Source organism: Anguilla anguilla, chromosome 15 (genome assembly GCF_013347855.1).
Source record: "Anguilla anguilla isolate fAngAng1 chromosome 15, fAngAng1.pri, whole genome shotgun sequence".
NCBI lineage: Eukaryota > Metazoa > Chordata > Actinopteri > Anguilliformes > Anguillidae > Anguilla > Anguilla anguilla.
Window position 1 is genome coordinate 23,405,196 of NC_049215.1, and position 25,550 is coordinate 23,430,745.

At 46.8% G+C, this 25,550-nt stretch overlaps 1 protein-coding gene across 22 annotated transcripts in view; it reads right to left on the reverse strand.

Annotated features, from left to right (window-relative positions):
- Positions 1-25,108, reverse strand: part of lrrfip1a (leucine rich repeat (in FLII) interacting protein 1a) — a 57,268-nt gene extending 32,160 nt beyond the window's left edge. For 4 of the 22 annotated variants that reach the window (XM_035393961.1, XM_035393959.1, XM_035393954.1 and 1 more), the window contains exons 1-2: positions 24,015-25,087; positions 6,026-6,112 (exon numbers count right to left, since the gene is read on the reverse strand). In XM_035393961.1, coding sequence (XP_035249852.1) covers positions 6,026-6,112; positions 24,015-24,104 — 177 coding nt within the window. In that variant the 5' untranslated portion in view covers positions 24,105-25,087. Of the gene's footprint in view, positions 1-6,025; positions 6,113-12,212; positions 12,358-24,014 lie in introns of those variants that run through there. The other 18 variants (XM_035393958.1, XM_035393957.1, XM_035393955.1 and 15 more) reach the window with 14 other exon arrangements.
- Between the last annotated feature and the right edge of the window lie 442 nt (positions 25,109-25,550).

The window sequence follows — 25,550 nt, forward strand, 5'->3', positions numbered from 1 at the left end:
TCCGACCGATGCGTTTTCTGCTGACCCCGAATCTGCGAGCGCCTTCGCTGCGCTGTCCCTGTCGCCGATGGCGACGCCCGCTTCGCTTTGCCCCGCCAGTCGTCCGCTCACCGGCCGCAGGTGGCCGGCTAACCCCGTCTCAGATTTACGGCTCTAGTTCTGCGAAAGCTCCTTCGCTGCAGATCGCTGACCATGTCCAGAGCGGTTCCTGACCCACCCCCCCCAAATGACCGCAGTCAACCGCAGTCTCACCACCGCGCCCTCTCTCAGATTCAGCCATCTCACCCCAGACTTCTCTGCTGTTCCTAAAGTCAGAATCCCACTGTTCCCAATCCAACATGATTAAACAGGGCTCTTTGTTCATCCAGCCTTTCTCTTATTTTCTGCCACAGGTGTGCACGTTTGATGAATGAAAAACAGCCCAGGGTCATTTGAAATACTGGAGGTTGATAAAATTTGAAAAGACTTCTGCAGATCCCGGAGAATTTCCAATGAAACTTCTCACTAACCAAAGACATAATCATATGAAAGAATAATTTTCTTCTGAAGTGTGAGTAACCTGCAGGGATTTAAAATAATTATTTCACCCTGGCTTTATTAAAAGTACTAGATACAGCATTAACCCCCTGTATTCCACTGTTCTGCCACCAGAGGAGCTGTGGGAATCAAGACCACTTTCCAGTGTATGCAGCATGACCACAGAGGAAGAAATAGCACCATGTAGCCCAGTAACCTTTACCCTCTCACACAGTGCTGATAATAAACAGCTCTAAGCTTGTGCTGTAAGACAGGGAAAATGACCCACTGAAACAGAGTCGCTCAACTACAGTAGCTACCATGATAAAAATCATTATAGCACAAGTGCTCAATATAGACTACAGTGCTTAATAATAACATGCACTTTGAGGTGGTCTCAATATTGGCATAACATAACATAATGTTTCATGTTCACTAAGTTGAAAAACAAAATCAACTTAATATTATAATGCCGTTATTTTATGCATATTTGAAACAAGAAAACTGTTATGCGCTGCATGGTAGAAAAAAAATACCCTCTAGAAATTCATCAACATTTAAATATTTAAATATTGCACATACAGAACAACTGACAGGATGAACAAGTATGAAAGCTCTTTGCATGAAAATGACAGGTGATTTCCTGTGGGTAAAATTAGCAAGAGAGTGTGAGATTAGCTCACCTAACCTCAAATGACAGTCAAATTACTTAGTGATTTGGGAAAAACCAGAAACCCAAACTAGCAACACACACAACTATCTGCATTTTTGATGAACATAACTATATAAATACAACCACACACACACACTTCTTGTCCATTAAAGAAAGGTCACTCTTAGAAGCATATTTAACCAAAAGTTTGAATATCTCTTGTCCTGCAACATCCAAAACACCTTCCCTCTCCCCCAGACTTTGCCCACCTTCCTCAGCAGTGGGGCACCGGGGTGGCCCCCCTGTTGGGCCCCCCTGCCTACCAGATGCCTCCCGGCCGTCCCGCCAGCTCAGGCCGACCCCCAGGTTTCCATGACTCCCCGCTTAACTGCGCCTCCACCAAGGGCGAACGCTTCACGGTCCGAGGTCACCATCCACAAAGATCTCGGCCGAAAGAAAGGTTCTCCGCGGTCCTGCTTCCAGCAACAGCCCTTCCTCCTCTCCCACCCTGCACAGTCCTCTTCGAACCCGTGCTTGTGACCGACTCCCCCGCCCACGGTCCTGTCTGGACACTTCCCCAGCACCCCAGTGCCCCGATCCGGCCCTGTGCTCTTCAGAAGCAGGAGAACAGAAGCAGGGACATGGTCTCCGTCTCGCCCCGTTACAGCAGAGAGAAAGAGAAGGAAAGGAACAACCCAGACCGGCTCAAAACAGCCCCATAATCCACTTTAGGATTTGCCTGGAGACTTAAAGCTGCATGGCCACTCTGAATAATCCGCAGCACGTGCATGTCAGTGCATATGCGAGATATGCCTGTGTGCATGTTCGAGGGATACACATTTGTGTGTGTGTGTGTGTGTGTGCGCGCGTCTGCTCATGCTTAGGTAAATGTGTGTGTGTGTGCCTGTGTGTGTGCGTCCGCTCATGCTTAGGTTAATGTGTGTGTGTGTGTGTGCACACGAGTGTGTGTACAAGTATGGGTGCTTGTGTGCATGCGTGTGTGTTTGTGTGTGTGTGTGCGTGTGTGTGTGTGTGTGAATGCAAGTGTGTGTGAATGCAAGTGTGTGTGCAGGTGTGGGTGCTTATGTATGTGTGTGTGTTTGTGTGTATGTGTGTGTGTGTGTGTGTGTGTCCATGCGAGCATGCTCGTGTGCACGTAACATAAGGCCTTAATGCAGGATACTTTTTCCATTAAAGGTGATATGGCTGCAGATACAGCAGTGTCAGAGACCGTAAGACTGCAGCTGTAAGGAGAGAGCAGCAGACTCAGGTGGAAAACAGAGGAGCTAAATCACAAGGCCGGTGCAGAGCCACCTGCACCTGCCTGCAGCCGGACGCTGAATCAGACCTGCACTGAGCACTGTGGGGTTTTAAATCTGTTAGAGAGGACCTGCTGGAGTCAGCACAACCCAAGCATTTTCTTATATCTTTTGTAACAGCAGTAAGTTAACTGCAAACACTGTGTCTCATCCTGGAAGGCAAGATTAATTACGTGACCCTTGAGCCTATGGCTGCCCGTCTCACAAGTACTGGGAAAGAGCTTTGTGGGGCCCCTAGCGGTACAATCAACCAATCAGAATGCTTGACACCAGAGACAGACACAGCATGATATGCAGTCGCTCACAGGGGGTATATGAGCTTCTGAACCCAGGGCTGCACTTCATTCTTCAAATGCAAGTTGCATTTGGATTTGCAGGGCTCTAGTCAGCATGTATTTTTTTGTTTTGTTTTTTTTTTTTTTACAAATAGTGTACATAGTGGACATTTACTTAGGAGGATGACTGTGTTCTTAGGAAGTTGTATGTTATATTGTGCGATATATCTATTCTCACTTACTTGCAGTTTAAGGTATGAAATGCTGAAATAGAAAAAAAAGAAGCAGAACGAAAAAGGATACTGGGTCACAAAATGGACATGCGACAGCCTGGCACCGAACAGAAGCAAAAACAATAACAACCAAAAAGGACTGGGACTACCATAAAAACCACAGAGCACTGACAGATAGCCAGACTGCTTCATCCCGTCAAAGGCAGACTTAGCAGAGCCCTGAAACCCAAACACAGCGATTACGGAGCGACTGCCACTCAGGACAGACAAAAGCTGGGCTGGTGGGGGGGTGGGGGGTAGGGCTAAGACCGACGCCACCCGCTTTCCACAAGCTAAATCCCCACACATCCTCCAGGGGAACCTCCGTCCCCCCCAAACGAGGGAAGAGTGGGCTTAGTGGGGCTTATGGGATTGTGTCGCTCTTGTGCCAGAAATGGGCTGTCATGTCTCGCAGACGGTTGTGTGGAGGAGGGAAATGAGAGCTGTTTTTGTAGGACTTTATCTGTAATTGAACAAGTCCATTCATCTAAACGGGCGTTGGTTAGGCCCCTAAGGGACACCACCCCCCCTTCACGCCCCACTAATTCAACAGCCCTTCACTAAGAACCACGTTCAAAGCCCGTACTACTATATGAGGTAGCATCAGATGTGACAAAGATAGTAAGGACCTTTTCTCTGGTTTATCAGAAGCTCTTATACACTGTCAGTGACGAAAAAAATGAAAAGTCCAAAAAAACGTCACATACGAGAGTGGCAGGCTCAATTCTACATGGAGCACTTAACCCAAGGAACTGCCCTTTATATCCAGATAATACGTGAAGGTATGTAAGGTTCTGTGGGTGCCTGCTATGCAAATAAAAAATATATAATATAAATAGTATGAGTCACAGGAAAACACTTGGGTCTGTCCAATCTTTCAGTCAGCAATCACGTATGTTAATGCATATGTTCTAAAAGCAAAACAAAAATATAATCAAACAGAAATGTTACATTTGAGCTGATGCCAATGCTTCTCTTTCGTGTTTTAACTGATTAGGCTGCCTCAGGAATTCAGGGGAACGCGAGGAGAGGAGTCTTTAAAGAGAACGTTCTTTGACACCACGGTGCTAGCATTAGCCTAGCTTAGCTGCTGTCCTGTTCAGTGGCGTGTTGCTATGAACCCGACTGCAGTCGACTGAGCATCTGGGACAGAATCTTGGTATAGTGAGGATTGTTTATCGCAGACGGTCTGGGGTGGGGGGTGGGGGGTGGGGGGGAGGGCGCCCCTGCATCGTACCGCACGGTCGGTTTAGCTGATTATTAAAGCCGAATCCAAAGCAACCTGGCGCTACGCTAATCCGGCTCACCTCCTGCACCCCTGCCACTGCGCTTTGATCTGCTGTTATCTGCCGTTTGGGCAGTGTGGCGGAAACGTGGTGCGTACAGCGCAGATGGGTTAATGACAGTAAACAGCCCCTCTGGCGCAACATGAAAGGCTCGTGGATTCAGAATGGAACTCCCTGTTCAAAGGAAATACCTTAATCCTTCATCATGAGCACAGTCTCGCGACTAGCTGCCACACACACACACACACACACACACACACAGTCATTTCCTGGGAACTACAGAAGGTGTACCTTACCCAGGCACATAATAAAGGATCCTTATCAGTCTTAACCAAACTTACCATGCCGGTCCTGCAGACTCCACAGTTCTGTACAGTGTACGCTGGGGACTATCATGCTGTGAAACAATGCAGCCCCCCCACCCCACCCCCCACCTGATAGCCAACGGTATACTCTTGCCAGACAAAATTATCATTGACCAGCTGCCCATATCAAAATTGCGAGAGTGCAGGTCTGAAACAAGACAGGGTTCCTTTGCTTAGCTTATCAGCCAATCACTGTGAATAGACTTGTCTGAATAGACTTCATCACACATACAGTTTGGCGTCAAAGCCACACGGTATGTGTGAAGAATGAAAAGGCGAATTTATTACCGCAACATTAAGCGAAACTTTTAAGCGAAACATTGTTCAGAATCCAAGACATGATACAGTATTGAGAAGACTGCAGATAACGATTCAAGTACTCCAAGCACCCTGAGTCTGATATAACCATCTGTGTGCGTGAGGCCTCCATTTCAGATGCGCTCACACACACACATGCCATGACTGGGTTTCTCTAGTCCTTCATTTGAGTGACAACGTCAACACAGTATGACATGCACAAGCGTATTTGGTGTGCAACTCTTGTCTAAATATTGACCAGAGGCGAGCTGAACTTGGCCCAAGAGACCAGTGATTGCTGCCCGGGTCTATGTATAGCGCAGTTTGAATTCCTGCTGTTCCTCTGGACCAGAGCCAGAGATGGCAAAGCCCCTTCTTCTAATAGGCATGGAACTGGCTTCAGAGGAGCTTCAGATCACTTATCCCCTGCACAGATGAGGCCGTAGAGGGGATACTGGGGTATGTTTGTATTGAGGTCAGAGCTTCCCCCAGAAATAGTTTTAGGGTAGGTGCTGACCTGAGATACTTCACCCACTCCCCCCTCCACCCTCCCTCAGTTGATTCCAAATAATTATTTTCTTGTTTATTTAACTGATGTGGTCTTCTTAAATATTAATTATTTATGACAAGACAGCAGTGGAAAATATTCAGCTAGGTGGGTATTACTGTGTCATATTTCAAAAAGTTCATCCCTTGACATTCCAATGGCACATGAGTGATAGCATGCTGCAGGGACCCCATGCCCTGCTATGTTAGATACTGGCTTCTAATGCAGTAATCAGGCTGGCAACTGGTCGCAAAATTAAGTGTTTCAAAGACGGCGAGTCACCGTTGAGTCATAAACTTGTTTTTTAATCTTTCATAACAGAATGCTGCAAGTGCCTCTTACTGTGTTTTTCCTTAACGTCAGGTGAGGTGTTGGGTAATTTAGGGGGGGCGCACAGCCTCTCCTATAAAGCACTGGGGGAAATGCTGGAGATGTGCTTCGGACCAGTGAGTGTGAGTGTGCTTGTGTGTGTGTGTGTGTGTGTGAGTGTGTATACCTCTTTCTGTTGTCTCTCCAGCTCCTTCATGCGGATCTCTCGAGCCTCTGCCCGTGCCGCTCTCTTAGCTGCGAGTCTCGCCTCAGCCTGAGAGAGAGAGAGAGAGAGAGAGAGAGAGAGAGAGAGAGAGAGAGAGAGAGAGATCAGATTGACATTGTTACACCAGCAGCGTCAGCACCAGTCTGAACTGCTCTTACAGCCCACCGTCCTAGGTCACCCAACCTGACACTTCCACACTGAGCTTCTGGTCAACAGAACAACCTCACAACCTCTACAACCGACTTCCTGCGACTGCTAATCAACCAATTTACCACCAAAACCACCCAATGACAGCGCTGCCAATAACCACAATGAACTGAATGCCTGTTGAGGAGGACTCCCTCCACTAATAAAAGACGTATTTTTAAATAAAAAAAGCAAAGAAAAAAACAGAGTAAGCAGATCTTCAGTGACCAAAGTGTTACTGCCTAATTAAGTGGGCTCAGTGCCTAAGATCATTCACTTTCTCATTTCTATGGTATTCTCTGTATATATTTGAGGCTGAAGTGCCCTTCAAAGCAGCTCTGACTGTGATTGGACAGGATCATAAAGGCTCACAGGCATCATTGTGCTGTCATAAAACCCCCTTACTTGGTGAGGCCTCTTAAATGTTAGCTAAAAACAGAGTATTATAAACAAGTGACTGTTACAGAGAAATACAAGGATAACATGCATAGCAGCATCTGATAAGCAATTTAACTGAACTTCTAATAACAAATTATTTGGAAGGAGAGTGCAGTTTCTTCTGTAAATCTAAATAAATCTAAATATTTACACATTATGTATTTATACTATTCCACAAACACTACACCTGTGTAAATGCTACATGAAATCACTGGACTGGGTTGAAAAACACCAGGAGTATACGAGTGCTTGTGACTGGTTTCTGTTCCTTCCTGTCTCTCTCTCTCGCTCAGAGCTCACTACATTTTAACCTCAATTCCCAGGATCCGCACGCACGCACGCACGCACAGACGCACGCGCACATTATTTGGACTTTCTTCTACATTCATTTGAGGCAGATTTCCCACCAACCCCACCTCCCCCCACCCACAACTCGCTCCCAGATTCTGGTCATCGAGAGGGGGCTTTCTCTCAGAAGGACACAGAAGGACTCATTTTGGTGACTCACCCCCCCTCCCCTCCCCACCATGAGCCACCCAGCACCGTATTCAGAAAGTCTGCAAACCAGGAAGGAACCTCACACTCACTGGCTCACAGAGAGCACTCTGCCTTTCCTTAAAAGGCTCTTTTTTCAGGCTAGTGCGATGGAAAAACACACAAACACACACACACACACACACACATTTTCACACAATGCCCATACAGACAAATTCAAACATGTATGCAGTCACAAATACACACACAAGCACATGCACACACATGCGCGCACACACAGACTAATTTTTCGCTATCATTAGTTTACCAATGAGAGCTCAGCCTGAGAAACGGTACAACTGTGACCAACAGCTAACGCAAGGCCAGTGGAAACCTGGCTGAACTGCCAGCTTACACGTTTCAGTTAGGCCTCTGCTTAGCAGCCTAAACTCACATCAGGGAGCCACCTTCTCACAGGAGAAGCAGGGTAGGTGTGCAGAAGCAGGGCAGGTGTGGGAGAAACAGGGAAGGTGTGACACTCCCGCCTGGCTGAACAGCATTGCACCATGACAACTAACCACAATAAATCAAAAATCAACATCTTTAGATTTTAGGGAAGGGTTTGAATGGTGTCATCAAATTCCAATTGGCTCACCCAAACAGTAGAAAATGCAAGTGACAAATGAGGTAAACAGACGAACAATGTACTAAGCATGACAGAAAGCATTCTGTGCTTATTCAACTCCAGTCCTTCATCGGACACCACAGTTAACCTTCATTATAACCTTGAGCAAATTGACACTTTTTTGCCATTGTTTACTCATTCACTTTTGATTGTCTTGTTTAACAGATGAACACCTAGCTACCTTGCTAGCTGTTGATATTTCTCACTGCATCAATCTCCTGAGTTTCAGACCCCTGAGAATGACTCCTGACATGACAGGTGGAGCCAGTCCTGCTTATCATGGCTTTTATCTTGACTTCTTTGTGCTATTTCTCCAAGGCTAACTACCTCGGTCTGGTCACCACCCCTCCCTTTGGACTACACTTTCAGGGCAACAGAGGAATGTCTTTGGGACAGGAGGATTAAACCTTAGCAGCTTGTCTCTCCAAGCGTTAAAAGAGGCTGTGGCAGGCAGCCCCAGTAACCAGGCTACTGGGAAAAAAACATCAGTAAAATTAAATACATGAAAAGATGAAGATTTTTAAAAAACCAGAATGAAGCTGGTGATTATAGCTCCTTCTTGATATCACTGCAACTGAACCCCAAATATCTTCAGAAGCTAATGCTTACGGAGGAACTCAAATGAACCACCATAACAGGAAACCTCAGCAGCACACTGCAAATACGGTCTTTCTTCCGTCTCACAACACGAAGAATACTGTCCAAGAAAAAGAAATAAACAGAATACCTGTCTGATGTCAACACTAAAATTTAGGGCAGAGCGTCCTAGACTGAGAACTGCATAGCACACAAATACTTTTGGGCTCTGTAACAAAGGGAATTTCACTTAGTTATCTAAAAGCACACAATAAAGCTACTCTTCACCAGAACTGTAATCATTAGATGGGTGCAATCACCTTAAACAATCATTAAGAAGCAATACTGAAGAAGTCAAGGCAACTGCTCAATGAGTGAATTAGACAGATTTCCTGGAATGTGATAAAAGGCTGCTATTCACCATGGGGCCCAACAGACCAGCAAGACAGCATTTATACACAGAAATTCACCTGAACTGCAGCTGTGGTGCAGAAACTGTGTGCGTGAGTGTGTGTCTGTCTGTGTGTGCATGTTTGTGTGTGTGTGTGTGTGTGTGTGTGTGTGTGTGTTGTTTGTGATCCTTTACCCAGTAGTCTCCCTCTACGATTGCTTACTTGTGATATAGAGTTAAATATTTGGATAAGCAGGAATGTGGTTAGACAGTTCAGGGAAGCAATGTCACCCAATGCCACGTAACCAGCTGGTTGACCCTGCATCCACCCTGCATCCACCCCTCATTTTCTGTCAGGTGACCTGCGGGTCACTATAAAGGTCCCCTACACAGTGAAATTTCCAGTGTTTATTCAGCTCCAACAGTGTTAATTCAACTCTTAACCAATAACATTTGGTCCCACATTCCACAGTGGGACCAGATGCTATCTGTTGAGAGTTTAATTAACACAGAACATTTAACTGTGTAACACACACAGGCAAGTCTGCTTCAAAACCATGTCATTCATGTGCAGCTGATTTGGTCCCTCCTTAACAGACATGCGGGTACACATACCACTATGACAGCTGTGATTTATGAAGGGGCACTGTTTAGCTTCTGTGTGAAATGAAAAAGGTCCACTGCCAATCCACGGAAAGGCAAGCCTGTCGATAAAGTTATTAAAAATCCAAGGAGCTCACGAAAGCACAGCAGCTCAGACCGCCACCAGCCCCACACCCTGCACCCGACACGCTCCTCACCTGCAGCTGCCCAGCAACCGTCAGGAAATCCATCCCCCCGGCAACACCAAACTGCGTCTGAAGGTTTCCTCTCCAGCGGTCCCGGGCTAACCCAGGCGCTTTTCGATCCGACGGGACTCGCGCGCTGTGACCCCCACCGCGCTGCGAACGGCGAGAAGGACTGGCGGCTGCCTCCGTGAGCCGCGTCTCGCCTCAGATCAGCCCCACGCCCCGCTACGCCCTCGCTACGCCTCGCTACGCCCCGCCCCGTCTCCCAGGCGTCTCCCCGCTCACCTGAAGCGCTGAGCCCTGTGGCGTGGGTCGCGGCGTGCGTAATGGAGGCAGAGAGCTGGCCCTGACTCAGGGCTTTCTGCCCCGCCGCTGTCAGACACCGGAGTTAATCATTGCCTGAGAGAGTCGATTCCCCTGACGCGCTCCGTAGGCCACATAGTACCTGCTGACTGTGACGGGGGCAGGGGGCGGGGGGCAGGGGGGTGGGAGAGGGCTGGATCGCCACTTTCACAACCTTTGATGACCTCGTCGGCTGTAGGATTTTGCACTTTTGCATGACCTGTGGGTGAATTTCAGCATCGCGTATTACCAGTAAAACCACTGAGAAGCAACTTCCACTGTCTCTCATTGTTTAAGAGTCATTTATCATGACAAAATAAGGCCTGTTGGAAACAAATGCCTCATTCAGTACAAGCCTTTGTAGTAGGGCAAAATACATATGGTGCACATAGCCACTGTTTGAAATCAGCTACTATAATATTCAAACAATTCAAACAGCATATTACACAACCTAAGCGATCAGCTATAGGGGGGCAGGGGGCCTACTCTCCTCTACAGACGACATGTAGCTTCATACATAAACAGGACTGCTCCTTACCCTCAGTGAGTGAGCTGGCTTTTGATGACTTTAAACAGTGAAGTACCACAAGGAACAGGAGCAATAATGTCATAAAAATGCTATCTGACATTCATTCACTGGCAACTGCATCACATATGCATCACCACCTAGCCAATAGAATTATGGGAGACACTCTGGGAGAACCCTGAACTTAGTCCTGATTAGGGGTTTCCTTGCTTTTGTAGGACTGACTATAGGTTTAAAACAACGTTATGACTAATTATTATTATTAACTCTAGTATAATTCAGCCAGTCACCAACTCCCAACATCAAAATGCAAGTTCATGTGGAAGGGCCTGCTTGTCACAATTACAGTCATATAGACAGACATCTCTCTCCATGCCAGAGAGGGTGCGAATATTCCCAGTTCAGGTCCAGGGACCTGGGGACGAAGCCTGGATTGAATGCCAGCACCAAAAAGGCCAAGGTGAAATCGGACACCACAGTTAACATGGCAGCCACTAGAGGACAGTATTTTCCATGGGCTTCCAAAGAGCTGAGGAGGTAGGTGTACTAGAACTGCTCTATATCCCTCCTTCACCAAAATCACAGCTAAGCTTATAACTGAGTAAAAACAAAATACATAAACTGATACTACATTAAAAACCCTGAAAACAATTACTTAGTACTAAGTATGAATGTTCAACCATGACATCAGAAACAGTGCTAGTGGCAGGAAATGAAAGTGTGAACCAGCTGTGAAAAGGACGGCTGTACTGTGTGCTTGCGCTTGCTAACTACGGGGCTGCATGAGCAGGACCAAGGATGGAGGGGAGACTGGACGAGTGTAGACCTCCGGCTCCCAAACAGAGGGGAGGGAAAAGAGGACGCCCGTGATGGTGGCTCAGAGGAGACAGAGGAGGCGACTGACAGCACCAAACAAGCCCAAAGCCAGTGTGGTTAGCAATATTATTCACTAAACTCCTCAACTTCCAGCCCTGGACCCAAAAAAATACACTTCTGCTACTGCCAACAGTACTAATTTAGTAACGTGTGGTCTACAGATAAATATAAAAGTTATGATTTTACACCACATGATCTGGTTAGCTTTAGACTACAGAATATATAATATTACAATATTATTGTACATACAATATTACAAAAAAGCACTGCATACATACGATGCCTGCCTACTCCTGTGACCATTAACCTTATTATACATTCTTTTTCTCACATGAAGAACAGATATTGATGCTGTAAATTTCAGTAGTTAGTAGCACAGAGGCAAGAATGAAAGGGCTGGTGTATTTACAGCTCAAATCGATCACAAGTGTAAGCTTAATCCTCAAAAGTAATAGTTTTATATCAAAATAGCCCTTTTCCCCAATATGGAAAGGCAAGGCTTTCATTATGGTGTTCACTTCAAAAACAACATCTTTCAGGGACCGGGCACCATAAGAAGATTAGATCGATTGGCAGTTGCCTAATCGGACAAGGCAGTTTATATTCAAATCAATTAACTACGATTCAGTTTCAAACTGCTGTGCCCAGGTGTCCCCAGGGTGGCGACCTCTGACCCCCGCCAGGTGCCGCAGCGAGCCCGCTTTGGCAGAGAGACGCCCCAGGAAGAACTGACTTCATTTGAGGAAGTGAGAGAGCTGACTCACAGCCCCAAACCGCAATGCAAGCCAGCCCAACGACTGCACATACCCGTTCCCCTTTGTCCCGTCCCAGCCCGAAAACTCCGCCCCGTTCCCACGCACCCTTACCTCCTTGCAGTTGTTAAAGTACGTTAAGATATCGTTCATGGACAGGCTGCGGTAACGGGGGTCGTCCGCGTTGCCGCACATCGTCCCGTCCCCACCGCGACCGTGCGGCTCCTCTGCTTCTCCACACAGTGCGCCAAAGTGGGCCAGGGAGAGCGAGGGAGAGGAAGAAAGGGAGAGATAGAGAGAGAGAGAGAGAGAGAGACCTGGCTCCCTTTTCTCCCTCTCCCACTGTTCAGCTATTTTTAATGACCCACATGCACCAAAATCCTATCAATATCCAGAAAAAAAAATGCTTCTAATTCAACTCCTGTGAAAAATAACTCTCCTCAAGGGGGGCCCTGAGCTAGTTTGCAATTTAACTCTGGGATGACATGTACGCACACGCGTGCTTACGATTCACTGTACACGTGTACGTGTACTTACGATTCACCGTGCACGCATACGTGTACTTACGATTCACAGCAAATGCTGCAGACACGTCATACTTTTTATTACTACTGCTTTGTTTAACGCTTGTTCTCATTTACGTTTATTTTATAAATTTAAATGTGTATTAGTGCGTTAGGTTTCGGCCTGAAAATGTAGTCCTCCTCGCCCATAGATGGCACTGTTAGCTAGTGTTCCGCAAATAAAAATGTCCCCAGTCACAGGTACCAAGTCTGGGAGCTTTTCTGCTCCCTTCGCTGGGAATATGCCGTCCACTGATTGCAGGGGCAGGTAAAGATGCTGCGACTGGTCAGGACTACGAGAAGGGCGGGAGAGTGAGTCATGCGCCATTGTGCCAGAATGTGAGGACCCCCCCGGAGTGGCAGGGCAGTGTGCCTGCGTCCTGTCTGTCGCAGACCTGGACGTGCGGACAACACGGAGAATGATGGGGGTCTTATCGCCGTGCACAGTTCCCCGCAGTGAATGCCAGCCTGCCCAGCAGGAAGGTTATCTCCCACACTCCGCGTGCCAGTAGGCCTATGCCTTGCAAAACAGGCTTTTTTTAGTCATTGGTGGCAATAAATGCACATTTGGCAGAACAATGGTAGGAGGGAAGTGAATTCTATGCAGAAAAATGTGTAAGGTCAGAATTCGGGGCGACGACACTAAATAGGGCAAAGAGTTGACAGGTCCTTTCAACAGGTCCAGCCAGCACTTGCACCAAAAGTCTTCATTTACTTGTTCACTCGATGATCCTGTAAGTCATTCGCTCACATACTCAGAGACCCAGTGATTTGTTCTCGGACTCCATCCTTTGGACAGATTTCCACCCTTCCCCCCCACCCTACAGGATCAGGCAAGGCCTGAGCATGTCACAAAAGACCTGGTGCGTGTCAAAGAACAGCCTTTGTTTAAAAACTGCCAAAAACAGGCAGTTCCAAAGATGCACTGATAACACCAACGGCACTGGTAAACAAGGGCCTGCACCCGAGGACGGAAAATGTAACAATCATGGAGGGGGCTGGAGCTGGGGGTGGAGGGGAGGCTGGGGTTTCGGGCGGAAGGGGGGCTCAGGCTGGGGCTGGAGCTGGGGGGGGGGGGGTGTTTTGGGAATGCAGCTGAGAATCCATAGAGACAGCACGACCTGTTACAGATGCAAACACTGAAATGCTCCCGTATGTGTCAGAGAGGTGAGAGATGCTGGGTCACAGAACAGACAGGGTTGGGTCAACCCAGCGTGCAATCTCTCCCCCCTCGTTTCAGGGCCAGCACATCGGCTGTCTTTGTGAATCATATCCCAGACCAGACATGCCCAGATAGCACTGGCCGGCCAAATCGCCAATAACACCCTCCCACACACACACACAAATCATTCGTAGAAGGCCTTGGTGGTCAAACCATGTTTGTGCCAATGTTACTTTTTCTTTCCATCTAAATATGGGTAGAGCGAACAAAGAAAACCAGAAACAAGTGTTTTATTTACATTTACATCAAGATGTTTAATAGACCTTCTATTTCATTTACGACGGAATCCGAGTGCGGCCAGGATCGCGGCGAGGTGGGCCTTGGGTGGAGCTCTCCGCCCGACCGGTCCGCCGCAGCTTTGGTAACAGGAAGGAAGCTCTTTTTTTCTTCCCGCCGCAGCGATGCCTGACTGCAATATGAGTCACAGGACCTGCAGAGGCAGCGCTCAGCCCTCTGCTCAGCTCCTCAGCCCTCACTGCTGCCTCTGCTGCCACGGTTACTGCATACAGCACGCACTGTAATACCTCTCAGCCCTGCCCCCGCAGAGCCCCCTTAAAATCAGGAAACCACTTACACCCGAGAAACCAGATGTGCAGAGCTGGATGACAGGCCGTTATGCCCCGCTCACGATCCCCGTAAACCCCGCCCCTCGCGCCCCGCCAGACTCCCGGTTATAATCGCTCACACATGCGGAACAAAAAAAAACAAACGGTTTCGTCTTTCGCGCCGCCTCCCTCCCCTCGCCGCGTTTTTCCGTGACTGTCTCCTTCTCCCCTTTCGGGCTGCCTCCAAACGTGGCCCGGGATACACGAGCCGCCGGTCTGGCCGCTACCGTTGGCCTGGGCCGGGAGCCTGTGGCGGCTGGTGAAAAGACTCCCGCCCAAAAGCAGTCATCCGGCTAAAAACAGCACTGCCTCGCGATCCAGATGTTCTCAATTTTCCCCCAGTAGTGCTGAGACCTTGCTGGCTTCCCTGTGGAACAGCTTCCTTTGTCCCAGAGAAAATAACAAGCCCGGTTTTTTTAAGATGCTGGTGCCGTATGTGTGTGTCAGTGTCTAGAGGAAGTGACCTCAGTGCTGTAAAGTGCTCTGGTGAATAAGCGGAGGAACAGTAACAGGGCTGTACACTTTCACCACAGTTCTGTGACATTGACCGTGTTGAGCCCCACCCTCTTCCAACAAGTGCTCAGTCATTGGCTCAGAATTTGACAGGTACAATAGCACTACAGTGAGTGAAATACATGCTAATCAAATACTTAGTCATTTCTAATTTGTGCTCAGATTATACTTTGCCATTTTCAGTTTTGTACTTTCTCTCAGCTCAGTCTATTTTGTTCAAGTATGCAGGCAGCAATGATCTTTTTCAACAGGAACTGCAGTATGCGAGCGTACGTCTGAAAAGCGTGTGTGAAAGTGTGTATGTGAGAGATAAAGAGAGTGACAGGAAGGGACTTAAATGGTGTATGTATATTTGTCTGAGGGGTGAAAAACTAAAAGTGACTGAGACAGTCTAAGTGCATATGCAATGCAAAAGAGGTAGCAATGTGGTTAAGCAGGTGTGAAGGACAGTTCTACCGCAAGTCTGAAATATAGAATTTATGAAAAATGATTTATTTAAATTTTGCAGAGGACCTCTTGGGATTCCCTTGCAGGACCCAGGCACCCCCAGGCACCAGTTCGGGAACTCCGGGATTAGCTGCTTGCACACGGTATCATTAGGACCTGATCAAGAGGCAGCTGTTGAGAGAAGGCCAATGGCTAAACCCAGCTCTGTGGCTGTAATGGACTCCGTGCACCAGCGCACCCAAAAGAACCACAGGCCTTCAGAAAACTCTCCCTAAGCTCCCCCTAACCACTCTACGGAGGGCAGACCAAACAGGAAGAGATCTGCTGAGACAGGGTTAGCCCTGCTTTGCACACTGAAATCGATGAATACTCTGCCACATCGCTCTCTCTTGCTCTTTCCCATCTCTCGCTCTCTCTCTCTCACATCTGTGAGTCACCTTTGAGGTAATTTAATTGTTTTTTTTTGTTTTTTTTAATCCTTCAGACACCTGAACTGAATATCAAATTTCAACAGATGGTTCACATGGTTGATGCTTGTACAACTTATTAAAAATGAAAAATGTATGGATAATTGCCCAGAAAACAGCTATAACTTTTGCGTTTATGTGTGTGTGTTTGTGTGTGTGTGTGTGTGTGTGTATGTGTGTTTGTGTGTTTGTGTGTGTGTGTGTGTGTGTGTATGTGTGTTTGTGTTTGTGTTTGTGTGTTTGTGTGTGTGTGTGTGTGTGTGTGTGTGTGTGTTTGTGTTTGTGTTTGTGTGTTTGTGTGTGTGTGTGTGTGTGTGTGTGTGTGTGTTTGTGTTTGTGTGTGTGTGTGTGTGTGTGTGTGTGTGTGTGTGTGTGTTTGTGTGTTTGTGTGTGTGTGTGTGTGTTTGTGTGTGTGTGTTTGTGTGTGTGTGTATGCACGCTCCAGCGCAGCACTCGGCAGCCCCAGACTAAGCCACTCCAAACGCTCCGACTGCCAGATACGCGCCACTTCACCCCACACCCCCGTCACCCTGCTCCACCGGCCAACCTAATCTGAGGCTCAGCCACCCCAAATGGTCCCTCAGTCAAACCAGGCCACCCGACAGACGTTAAGGACGCACTCCCCGGAGAGTTCCACACTGCAAATCCCACTGAGGGAGAAATACATATTACTTGTGGTGGCAAGTGCTGATGGGCACTATGCAAACAAACCCAAAACAAGACCATGAGACCATGACTCTCCAAATTTCATTATATGAGAGGTAAGTGAGGAGTAACCCTTGAACTTTTGCGATGGTAGACCTGGAGAGGGAGATGAGGCTTGTGTGCAAGGCCTGCTGCAGTTTTGGGTTCAGCAAACAGTGGACTGGAAAACTGCACAGCTGCTGAGGTACTCTCCACTGCAACAGCCTCCAGTTTGTCTCTACATGGCCATCTTCAAGCTGGGTGGACAAACACGCTTTCACACCACTATTCAAATACAGTAGTGCCACATCAGTGTTGGCAAGAAATATAGGGCAATTTTCTACTTTCCTTTTTTGCGCACTCACACACACACAATTTGTGTCATTTTAACTAAACTGGGTATTTGGTTTAATAGGCCACCTCAGCCCAAGTTAACTTTTTCATTTTCCAGAGCATATGCAGACTATTAGCAAGGAAAGGATCCAGCTACACTTGAAGCAGAAAGAAAGAAACATGCGCCCGAAGTGTTGGTTTTAAAAAAATAACAGAACTCTTCAAGTCTTCAAGTGTAGCTGTAGTTTTTTCTCATGTTGCCACCGTTTTCCACTTCTTGCACCTTATAGTTCAGTAAATTATAAATTAGAGTCCCTTATTTTTTAAGACTATCACTGCAGCCTGTCCAGTGAGAACATATTAAGGAAGGAAGATGTGTACAGTAAAGTGCAGTTGTGTGGTAATTAAGCACCCTTATCCACACCTTGTGAGGCTAACGATGAAACTGGCTAAATGAGCAGGGATTTGTGTGGGGGGCGCTGAGGTGGAACCAAGCTTTCAACGAACAGCCCGTGCCCCACTTCCACTGAGGGTTTGGAAGGGCCAGTTGTGAATTTATTTTTGTCTGCGCCTGTCTGTAGAGGACGGCTGCCAGAAAAAAAAAGGAACAGCTGTCAGCCCCAGCCAGTCCCCGCCCCCTCCCTCCCTTACTGCCATCACTCACTGCAGTCACCCCCTTTCCAAAGACTGTCACCTCCCCCCTCCCCCAGGCCCTACTGAGCTGGGCAACAAAATAAAATGTGTTCCTTCCTTATTAGTCCACAGGCAAGCAGCCCCTGTGGACCCCAGACTCCGCCCACCGGATATACCCCTATTTCAAAACAATCCAGACAGGAAAAGGACTTTAAATGCCAATCCCAGCTAGCATAAAGCCCAAAGGAAACACAGAAAAAAAACTCAGAAAGAGAGAGAAAAGAATATCGCTAATGAACTCAAAGCACAGTATGTGGGGTGCTGAGAGGAAGAGGAAGAAAGCAGAGGATGAAGAAGGGTGAAACACAGTACACCAATGCACGGTGCATTCAGACCCTTCAAGTTAGCTTTTTAATGAATAAACATTTCAGCTGTTTTCTTTACAAGGACAGTTCTTTAATCCAGAGGGTGATTTATTGAGTCCCGATTCTCAGAAGACGGGAAAAACGCGCATTCCTTCGCGCCTGCCACTGAAGTGAGACAGCCCACGCTCGTTTATTTGTCCAGCCGACGAAGCGGCTCGGGAGGGGGTTATGAGGAGAGGGGCGGACTAGTGCCGCACACTGCAGGCTGTGCTCTGGAGGATGACGGCTCCCTGCTGCTGCAGAGCCACGGCTAAGCCAGGCTCTCCACCGACGCGACCTCAGGCAAAGCAGGGAAATGATCTTTCCCAAACTCAGACACTGCGGGTTGATTGGCCCCGCCCCTCAGACTCAGGTGAGTCAGGCGGAAGTAGGCGTGTTTACCCTGTAAAAATACCACAGCCAGTGTCCATAAGGATTCTTTACTCCCAGGTAACAGTCTTAGCCAGCCTTTTGCAGAGACCTAGTGCCCTTCGTAGGCCTTGAAGTCCGTTAAAAGCGCTGTCCATCACAATCAAGGCTCATGAGCAAGCAGTGGTCACCAGTCACGCTAATGGCCAATCAGTACTCTTTCATGCTGCAGCCATGATGAATAACTGTGCAGCTGACACAAGCCCTCTGTCAGTTTCCTCATCCCAGGCAGGCACGCGCACACACACTCGCACTTGCACTCACACACGTCCATTTTTGAAAAATAACCTTCCACCTCCAAACAAAAACGAACAACAACTGGCGACGGGGGTAATGCTTTTGTTCACTACTGCAGATGTCACAGACAGGGCCTGCAATTCTAAGCCTCCACTCCTGGTCTTAGGTGACAGTCTTGTTTATCCAAAGCACTGTAATTCCCTGCTTACACCGCACCCATGTTAATCTCTTAAGCTACCGGCAAATTAGCTCGTCTGCTGTCTTGTGTCAGGGGGGCCTGTGATATGTTAAAATCTCACATCTGTGTGGAGACGCGCAAAGAGCTCGTTCGGTTTCCAGGTCCTGTTTTCAGCCAACTCCTGAAATGAGTAAAGCTTTTCAGTGGCGACCAGTTGAGAGGCAGTTAAAACTAAACCAAAAAAAGAACCGTCTTTGAGCACCACCTTCAAAGACAACTGAAAACAGACAAATGTTTACAAGCTAGCAATAAACAGCGCTCATGGCAGCAGGGAGTGGTCAAGGGGGGCGAGGTCTGAGAGGCTGACAGCAGGGCCTGTGGGGGAGTGCGGTGGGGGGCAGCGGGGGGGGGGGGGGGGTTCGGGGGTTGAGCGGGGGTTGCGGAGAAACCGGAGCAATGACATCTCACTCGCAAAAGTCACAAGCCTCCGTTAATGAAGTCGCGAAGCGCACGGCACAAAATGGCGCCCTCCACCATCTTGCCTCGTCAAACACAAGGAGGGGAGCGGGCCGGCCTGAGCGTTCTGCAGATCTGTGGGAGTCCATCGCTTGAGGAAATGTCTCTGCTGTACAAGGGGCCCACTGTAGGCCAGCCTGCATGAAAAACACAATCTTATCCACCTAAACTTCTCACAGAGAGATCGCCAACCAGCCAGCTAGATCAAATTGTGAATAGCTACTTCTGTTTAATTCAAGCCTTAGTCTCTCTCATTACTCTTCTAAAGGACAGCCCACTGTAAAATAATCCATAAAATTATAGTATTCATTCAACCCTCTCACTTTGAAAGTGTCAGCTGACAGGAACCTCTTGGTGGTACAATAAATCATTAAGAACTGGGGGTTTTGTTATACGTTGTACAGGTTTGAATGTTTAAGCATGATGCGGACCCATAGGCAGAGCAGGGCTTGGACTTCTGCTTCAGTGTGGGACAGTGTACATTTCACTGCCCCTTTCTTAGAGCAACACTAACACTCGATATGCCCCTGGCTCTTTCCTACACGGACTGCAGCCTGTGGTAAATATCACGGATCGCGGACAGGGCTGCAACAGAATCCTTTCAGCAACACGGAAGGGCTCAGGACTTCAAAGGAACCCCTGAAGTTCCACATTTTCTTTAAAGGACATCTGGCTGACAAGCTGCCATACAGCAACTTGTTTCAGTCGTGGTGCATAAATGGGGAGGGTTACTTTTTGAAATTAAGTTTAAAAAAATACCACCAAAATAATGAAATTAATTCCATGGTAATCAAGCAACTTGTTCAGTCCAGTGAGATTTCTTCCCTGCCACATTAAAGCTGCCTTGCTAAACAGCAGCAGTTCAGATCTCCAATCTGCAGACACCACCCTCAAAATTGTTGCAGTAGGGGGGTCTGGTATGGAAGCGCATTGTAGAAAATCTTGGCCATTGCTGACAAACCGTTTGGGCATGCTTGCACTGTGTAAGTGAAGTTACGAGTGGTTTCCACTGGTCCCTCAAACCGGCCGGCGCTCATGTCTCAAGCTGTGTGAAGAAACCGTGTCGCCTGGTCCTTCTATGGTCTGTGATCTTCAGTAAGGATGACTTAGCGCATTAGAAAAGAAAGAGGTCAGCGACGGATGGCATTGACCTCGATTGTCAAACCCGAGGGAGATTACCACTCCCCCTCGTCTTCCAACACATTTAGACAGGAGGGGCTGCTTTCGCTGAAACACACTGCCAACCCAGAACACAGTGAGCCTTTCTGAGGGCTAGCACAGCTTGGACCCAACGTTTCAACATCACACTGTAATGAACAGTCACATTCTAACACAAGCACAAAAAACTCTGGCCACTTCACACCCACATGAATGGAGGAAACGAGTTTGTGTTGCTTGCAATAAAAAATTCTGTGAAGTCCAGTAGGTGGTTTCAATAGAAAAGTCCATTAAGGGTGGGTGCTTGGATACCTACAGTCCTAGATGGAACCTAGCTCCTCGCTTCTCCATAGCAACAGTGAGATTTAAAAGTAAAGTTCCTCTGCCCACCCCCCTCCCCCCACCACCCTCAAGCTATTCATATCCTGTCAGAGGGATGGAACTGTGTAGAGAAGAGGCGGGGCTAAAAATTCCAGCAAGCATAGATGATGCATGCATTTCCAAATTATAATGTCTGCTGGTGATTCAGGCCTTTTGAGTTACATACATCATATGTTTATTAATGGAAAGCTATGAGTGGAGAAGAGAAACCACTTTGCGCAGATGAGATTTGGAGTAAACCCTTTCTGACAGGGTTCCCCCCCCATTCCCCTCCCCCACAGGACAGGAAATGCTTTCCAGATGAGCACTCCACAGCTCACGGTTCAAACAGTGTCACAGCGGTGATCCTGTTTAAATACCTGTATGTAACCTGGAGTCAGAGGCAAGGCGAACCCTACACACTTTAACGGCTTCATAAACGCATCTCCCGCAGACCACCATAATGGCCTCAGGATATCGTCATACAGAGCGCAGTCAACAGCAGCCCAATCACTATATCTTGGGAGCAGGAGCTGTGTACAGTTTAAAAACACGTGGACATGTCATCTACGCCCGACAGTGCTGCCCCTTAGTCCACAGTCAATATTTTCCCTCTAATAAGCACGACGTGAGAACGTTTTCCCCTTGTGTTGGTTTGCACGCTGGGTGCAACATCAGCTGATCTTAGAGGCATTTCTATTTTTGCAGCACCCGTCGCAGATTCCCCCAGCTCATCAGGATCGGCATACCGGGCTGTCAGGCTTTGGGCAGCGTCAGGCACCACCTGCCTGCAACCCCCCAGTACCCCCCCCCCCTCCCCTCCCCTCCCCTCCGGTTAAAGGGACAGCTGCTCCCTGGAACCAGAGCGGCCAAACCGCAGCACCCGATCAGCAACCCGGCAGAGGAGCTGACGTGAATCAGAAAATGAGCTTGAGGGACGTCGGCACACGAGGCCAAAATGCAAATCACACCGGCTGCAACATCCGCCCTCGCCGCTTCCTCTGACGCAACCGCCTGCTCTTTCCGCTGCCTGAACGCACCCCTTCCCTTCTTCCTCTAACCCCACAACTCATCATCTCTCTTGCTTGAGCAAGCCACCTCGAACACGCTTCCCTTCCAGGACATTGAGGCGCCATTTTTTATGTCACCCCCCTCATTAAATGACAGGATGCCAATCTGCGCCCCGTGCAAGCTAGAACAACAGTTGCCAGTTTTATCCAATTTGTCCACAGAAAAGTACTCATCTGGCAACCATTTACTTTTTCAGTAAAACCTTTACAGTACATTCAATGGACTGATTTTAAACAGCGTGTAAATGCGCTGCAGTATCAAGTACCCTAGATAAGAAAAGTCATTAAGTATATTCCACTGCAAAAAAAGTTTGTTTTCTGTAATCTGCCAAATCTGTTGATTGTAGTGCTTTCAAGGAAATGCTTATCACCTCCCAGATTTGCTCTTAATTGATCTAAGATCAGGAAGACGGTTGGGAAACCAAATGTCATAAATCTGTACCATGATGTTGCAATGCTGTAGAAATATGTGTGACATATCTTGGCTGAGGAGTTTTTATAATGCCATTTTTTCTGTCATATACAAATGCTCATAAGAAGATGAGCTTAAAATGTCCATACAGTGGCACCTAGAAAGTCATATTTATACTTGGTCAAACTTGAATGTTTTGAGAAAGTACTGATCTGTAGAATAATGCATGGATTTTGGCCAGACAGGACAGAAAGCTGTTCTGTCTCTCACACTCAAACCACATCTACAGGCCATTGGATTGTCCTTTGATATTGCTCAGCTGTTGGCAACCCCAAATGCTGAGTAAGGCCTCAACACTCCTAAATAAACATGTCAGTTGATGTATGTGCAAAACACTCAAAGGCCACTGGTATTATCCTGAAAACTGCACACCTGTCAATGCGCGTAACACATTCTTACTCACATTTTGACTGTATGTTGAACCTGTGTAAGTTCATGCTTGTTAAATATATATTTTATTTAAAAGACTTGGGAAAACAATATGGTCTGACACAGGACGTGGGGAAGATGACGTTAAAATCAACACTATGGGGGACTCCAATACAATATACACGTAATTTGTCTCTTACAAAAAACTGCAATGGATGTCTGAATGTTTGCATGGCCAGGTGACTGCAAAATGACACAAACACCAGGAGAGAGGTTACGGACAGGGACAAACCTATCCGAACGCGATGCGAGACACCTGTCAGACCTTGAGGCTGTGACGATGCTTCGTCGGCTCACATTTCTGTCTTGGGCACAGGGTTCTGTATACGTGAATGCCAGAGAAATCACTTCTAGTGTCCGTTTGTTCCATACACGGACATTCTATGCGTCAATATAGCATATTATAAATAAAACATAAATGTTAGCACAAGAATTGGAGGTGGACTCTGGCCATTGAAACATCGCCGATATTTATTACAACATTTAGAAAAAAGCTCTATCGTCAGTGTGACGTCGTTAGCCCCTGGATTCTCGTTTTCTCCTGTCGTCTGAAATTACAGACTACTCTGCATCTGCATGCAATCTCTAATACATAGCGGTTATAGCGGTAACAGCCACAAATAACGCTGCATCACGAGGAGACTGACCCCCGTCCATTCAATGTGATTTCTGTACTGACGTTCTGATCTGGGACGAGCTCGCATGTGCAGAATCATTGACAGTCTGCCCAAAATCCTCCCAAGACATTTGCGAAACAAGCGCACCATTCATATATTTCCTTTCGATCATTTCAATATACATACACAATCATGTAGGTCAAGCTAAGAGAATGCTCTGGCTCTCTGATGCAAACAATGCATCATTGTGCGCCGGTTGAGATAACGCTTCATGTTAGCCAGCTTTGACAAACTGAACCATTCTTACAATCAACAGAGAACGCTGCAACGCTGTTTTCGGAAGGAGGCATAACTACCGCATGTATCAAGCAATATGTTTGCTGCAGGGTAGGCTACCTTCAAATTAACATAGACACATGTGAAGCTGATAGCTAGACCCACTTAACCATTTACGTTGCCTTTAACACTAATAGTATGGAATTCATGGTCGGCTACATGTGCCCGACCACAGATAACAGTGTAGCAAACATTTTGCGCAATATGACAAGACGAGCCGGGAGCTATATCCTCAAGACTTACCTCTCTGGCTATTTGATTTAAGGCATCATCTTCTGCCGTCAGTCTCTCCCTGTTAGGAATTCTTTTCCTCCCAGTACCCTGAGTTCCCATATTTGGATTTATACTTGCTTTTTCACCGCAGTCCAAGTTAGAAGATCCCAAATTTGAAATGTTGCTACTAAATAGAAAATAATATGAAAGAAAGCCAAGTTCGCCAGACTGAGAGAAATTCAAAACGATTTCGGAGTCGTTTCTTCGAGGACAACGTCAAATGAAAGCAAAAAAATAAAAATGAACAAAAATTCTTAGCTGGCTAGATCAGATATGAAGTAACCGTTAGCTTTTCGGTTTGGCGTTGGGTCATTTTGATACATCCGTTGGATCTCTTCCTGGATTGTGACTATTCGAGTGCGATATGTATGGCAAATTGAAAATATACTACCCACATCTATTGCTCATAAACATTTTTGTAGCACACATGTTGCTTTCTTATGATCAAAATATATCCGACGATTAACAGCGTTTCATTTAGGCTACTGTTTCAAAGCAGTTGTCTTCTTGATAATCCGCCATTATAAAATCCAAATATATTTTCACCTACAAGAAACAACAAACCGGCAAAAACCGACTTCAGTTACTGGTGGCCAACTCCGTGGCAATTGCAGGTTATATTATTTGAGTTATCCGTCAGATGAAACAGAAATGATGGTAAACTGCCTAGATTACATTAAGCAATCCAATCCCGGATGAAGACCAGACCAAAATGAATACACGTTCCGGGGTACAGCTTTCTGCCAGGGACCGCACAGCATATGAAGTATAGCTGCTGCGTTCTCACACGCTTCGCTATTTTTAATGATGAGCGGCGAGTGCTAAAAACAGACATCTTATCTTGTACTTCTTAAAGGTGTAGACATTTCTCCACCTAATTTCTAACAATGTACCATGGGAATGGTGTTGTATTAAATTTAATTGAGTTAATAAAGCACACGCATTCTCATATGTTGGCTTCAGTAACCAAAGTCACTCTGTCATGTCCTTATTTGCCTGGCAACTGTGAGTTCGTGGGATTTTTTTTAGTCACAAACCAGTAGTTTTGGTGGTTATTCCCTTTGAAAATGCGTTTTTAAAAATGAAATCATTGGCCACACCTTCAGTCACAACTATTAGATGAAGCGACACATTTTAATAGCTAATCATAAAGAGATACAGGAAGTTAGTATAAACTACCAAATATGGGTATGGAGTACAAAAGAAGTGTGCATTTTCTTACAGTCCTGCCCATGCTTATCAGTAAATATCACGAGAACAAAATTTAATTAATGGCGTGCACTTCGCTCTTATTGAAATAAAATTATGATTTATTACTGATCAAAGAAATTATTGTTTTATTATACTCCACGGCTTTTTTTACTGCTCCTTGTACAGTATTATCCATAGACAAGTTCCATGGCAGCTTAATTTGTAGAATAATTAGTTCGCTCAGAACGTGCTTGACAAAAACCGTACTTGTTCAGATATCCTGGGTATGTATCTTCCCTTGAAAGTTCACTAATC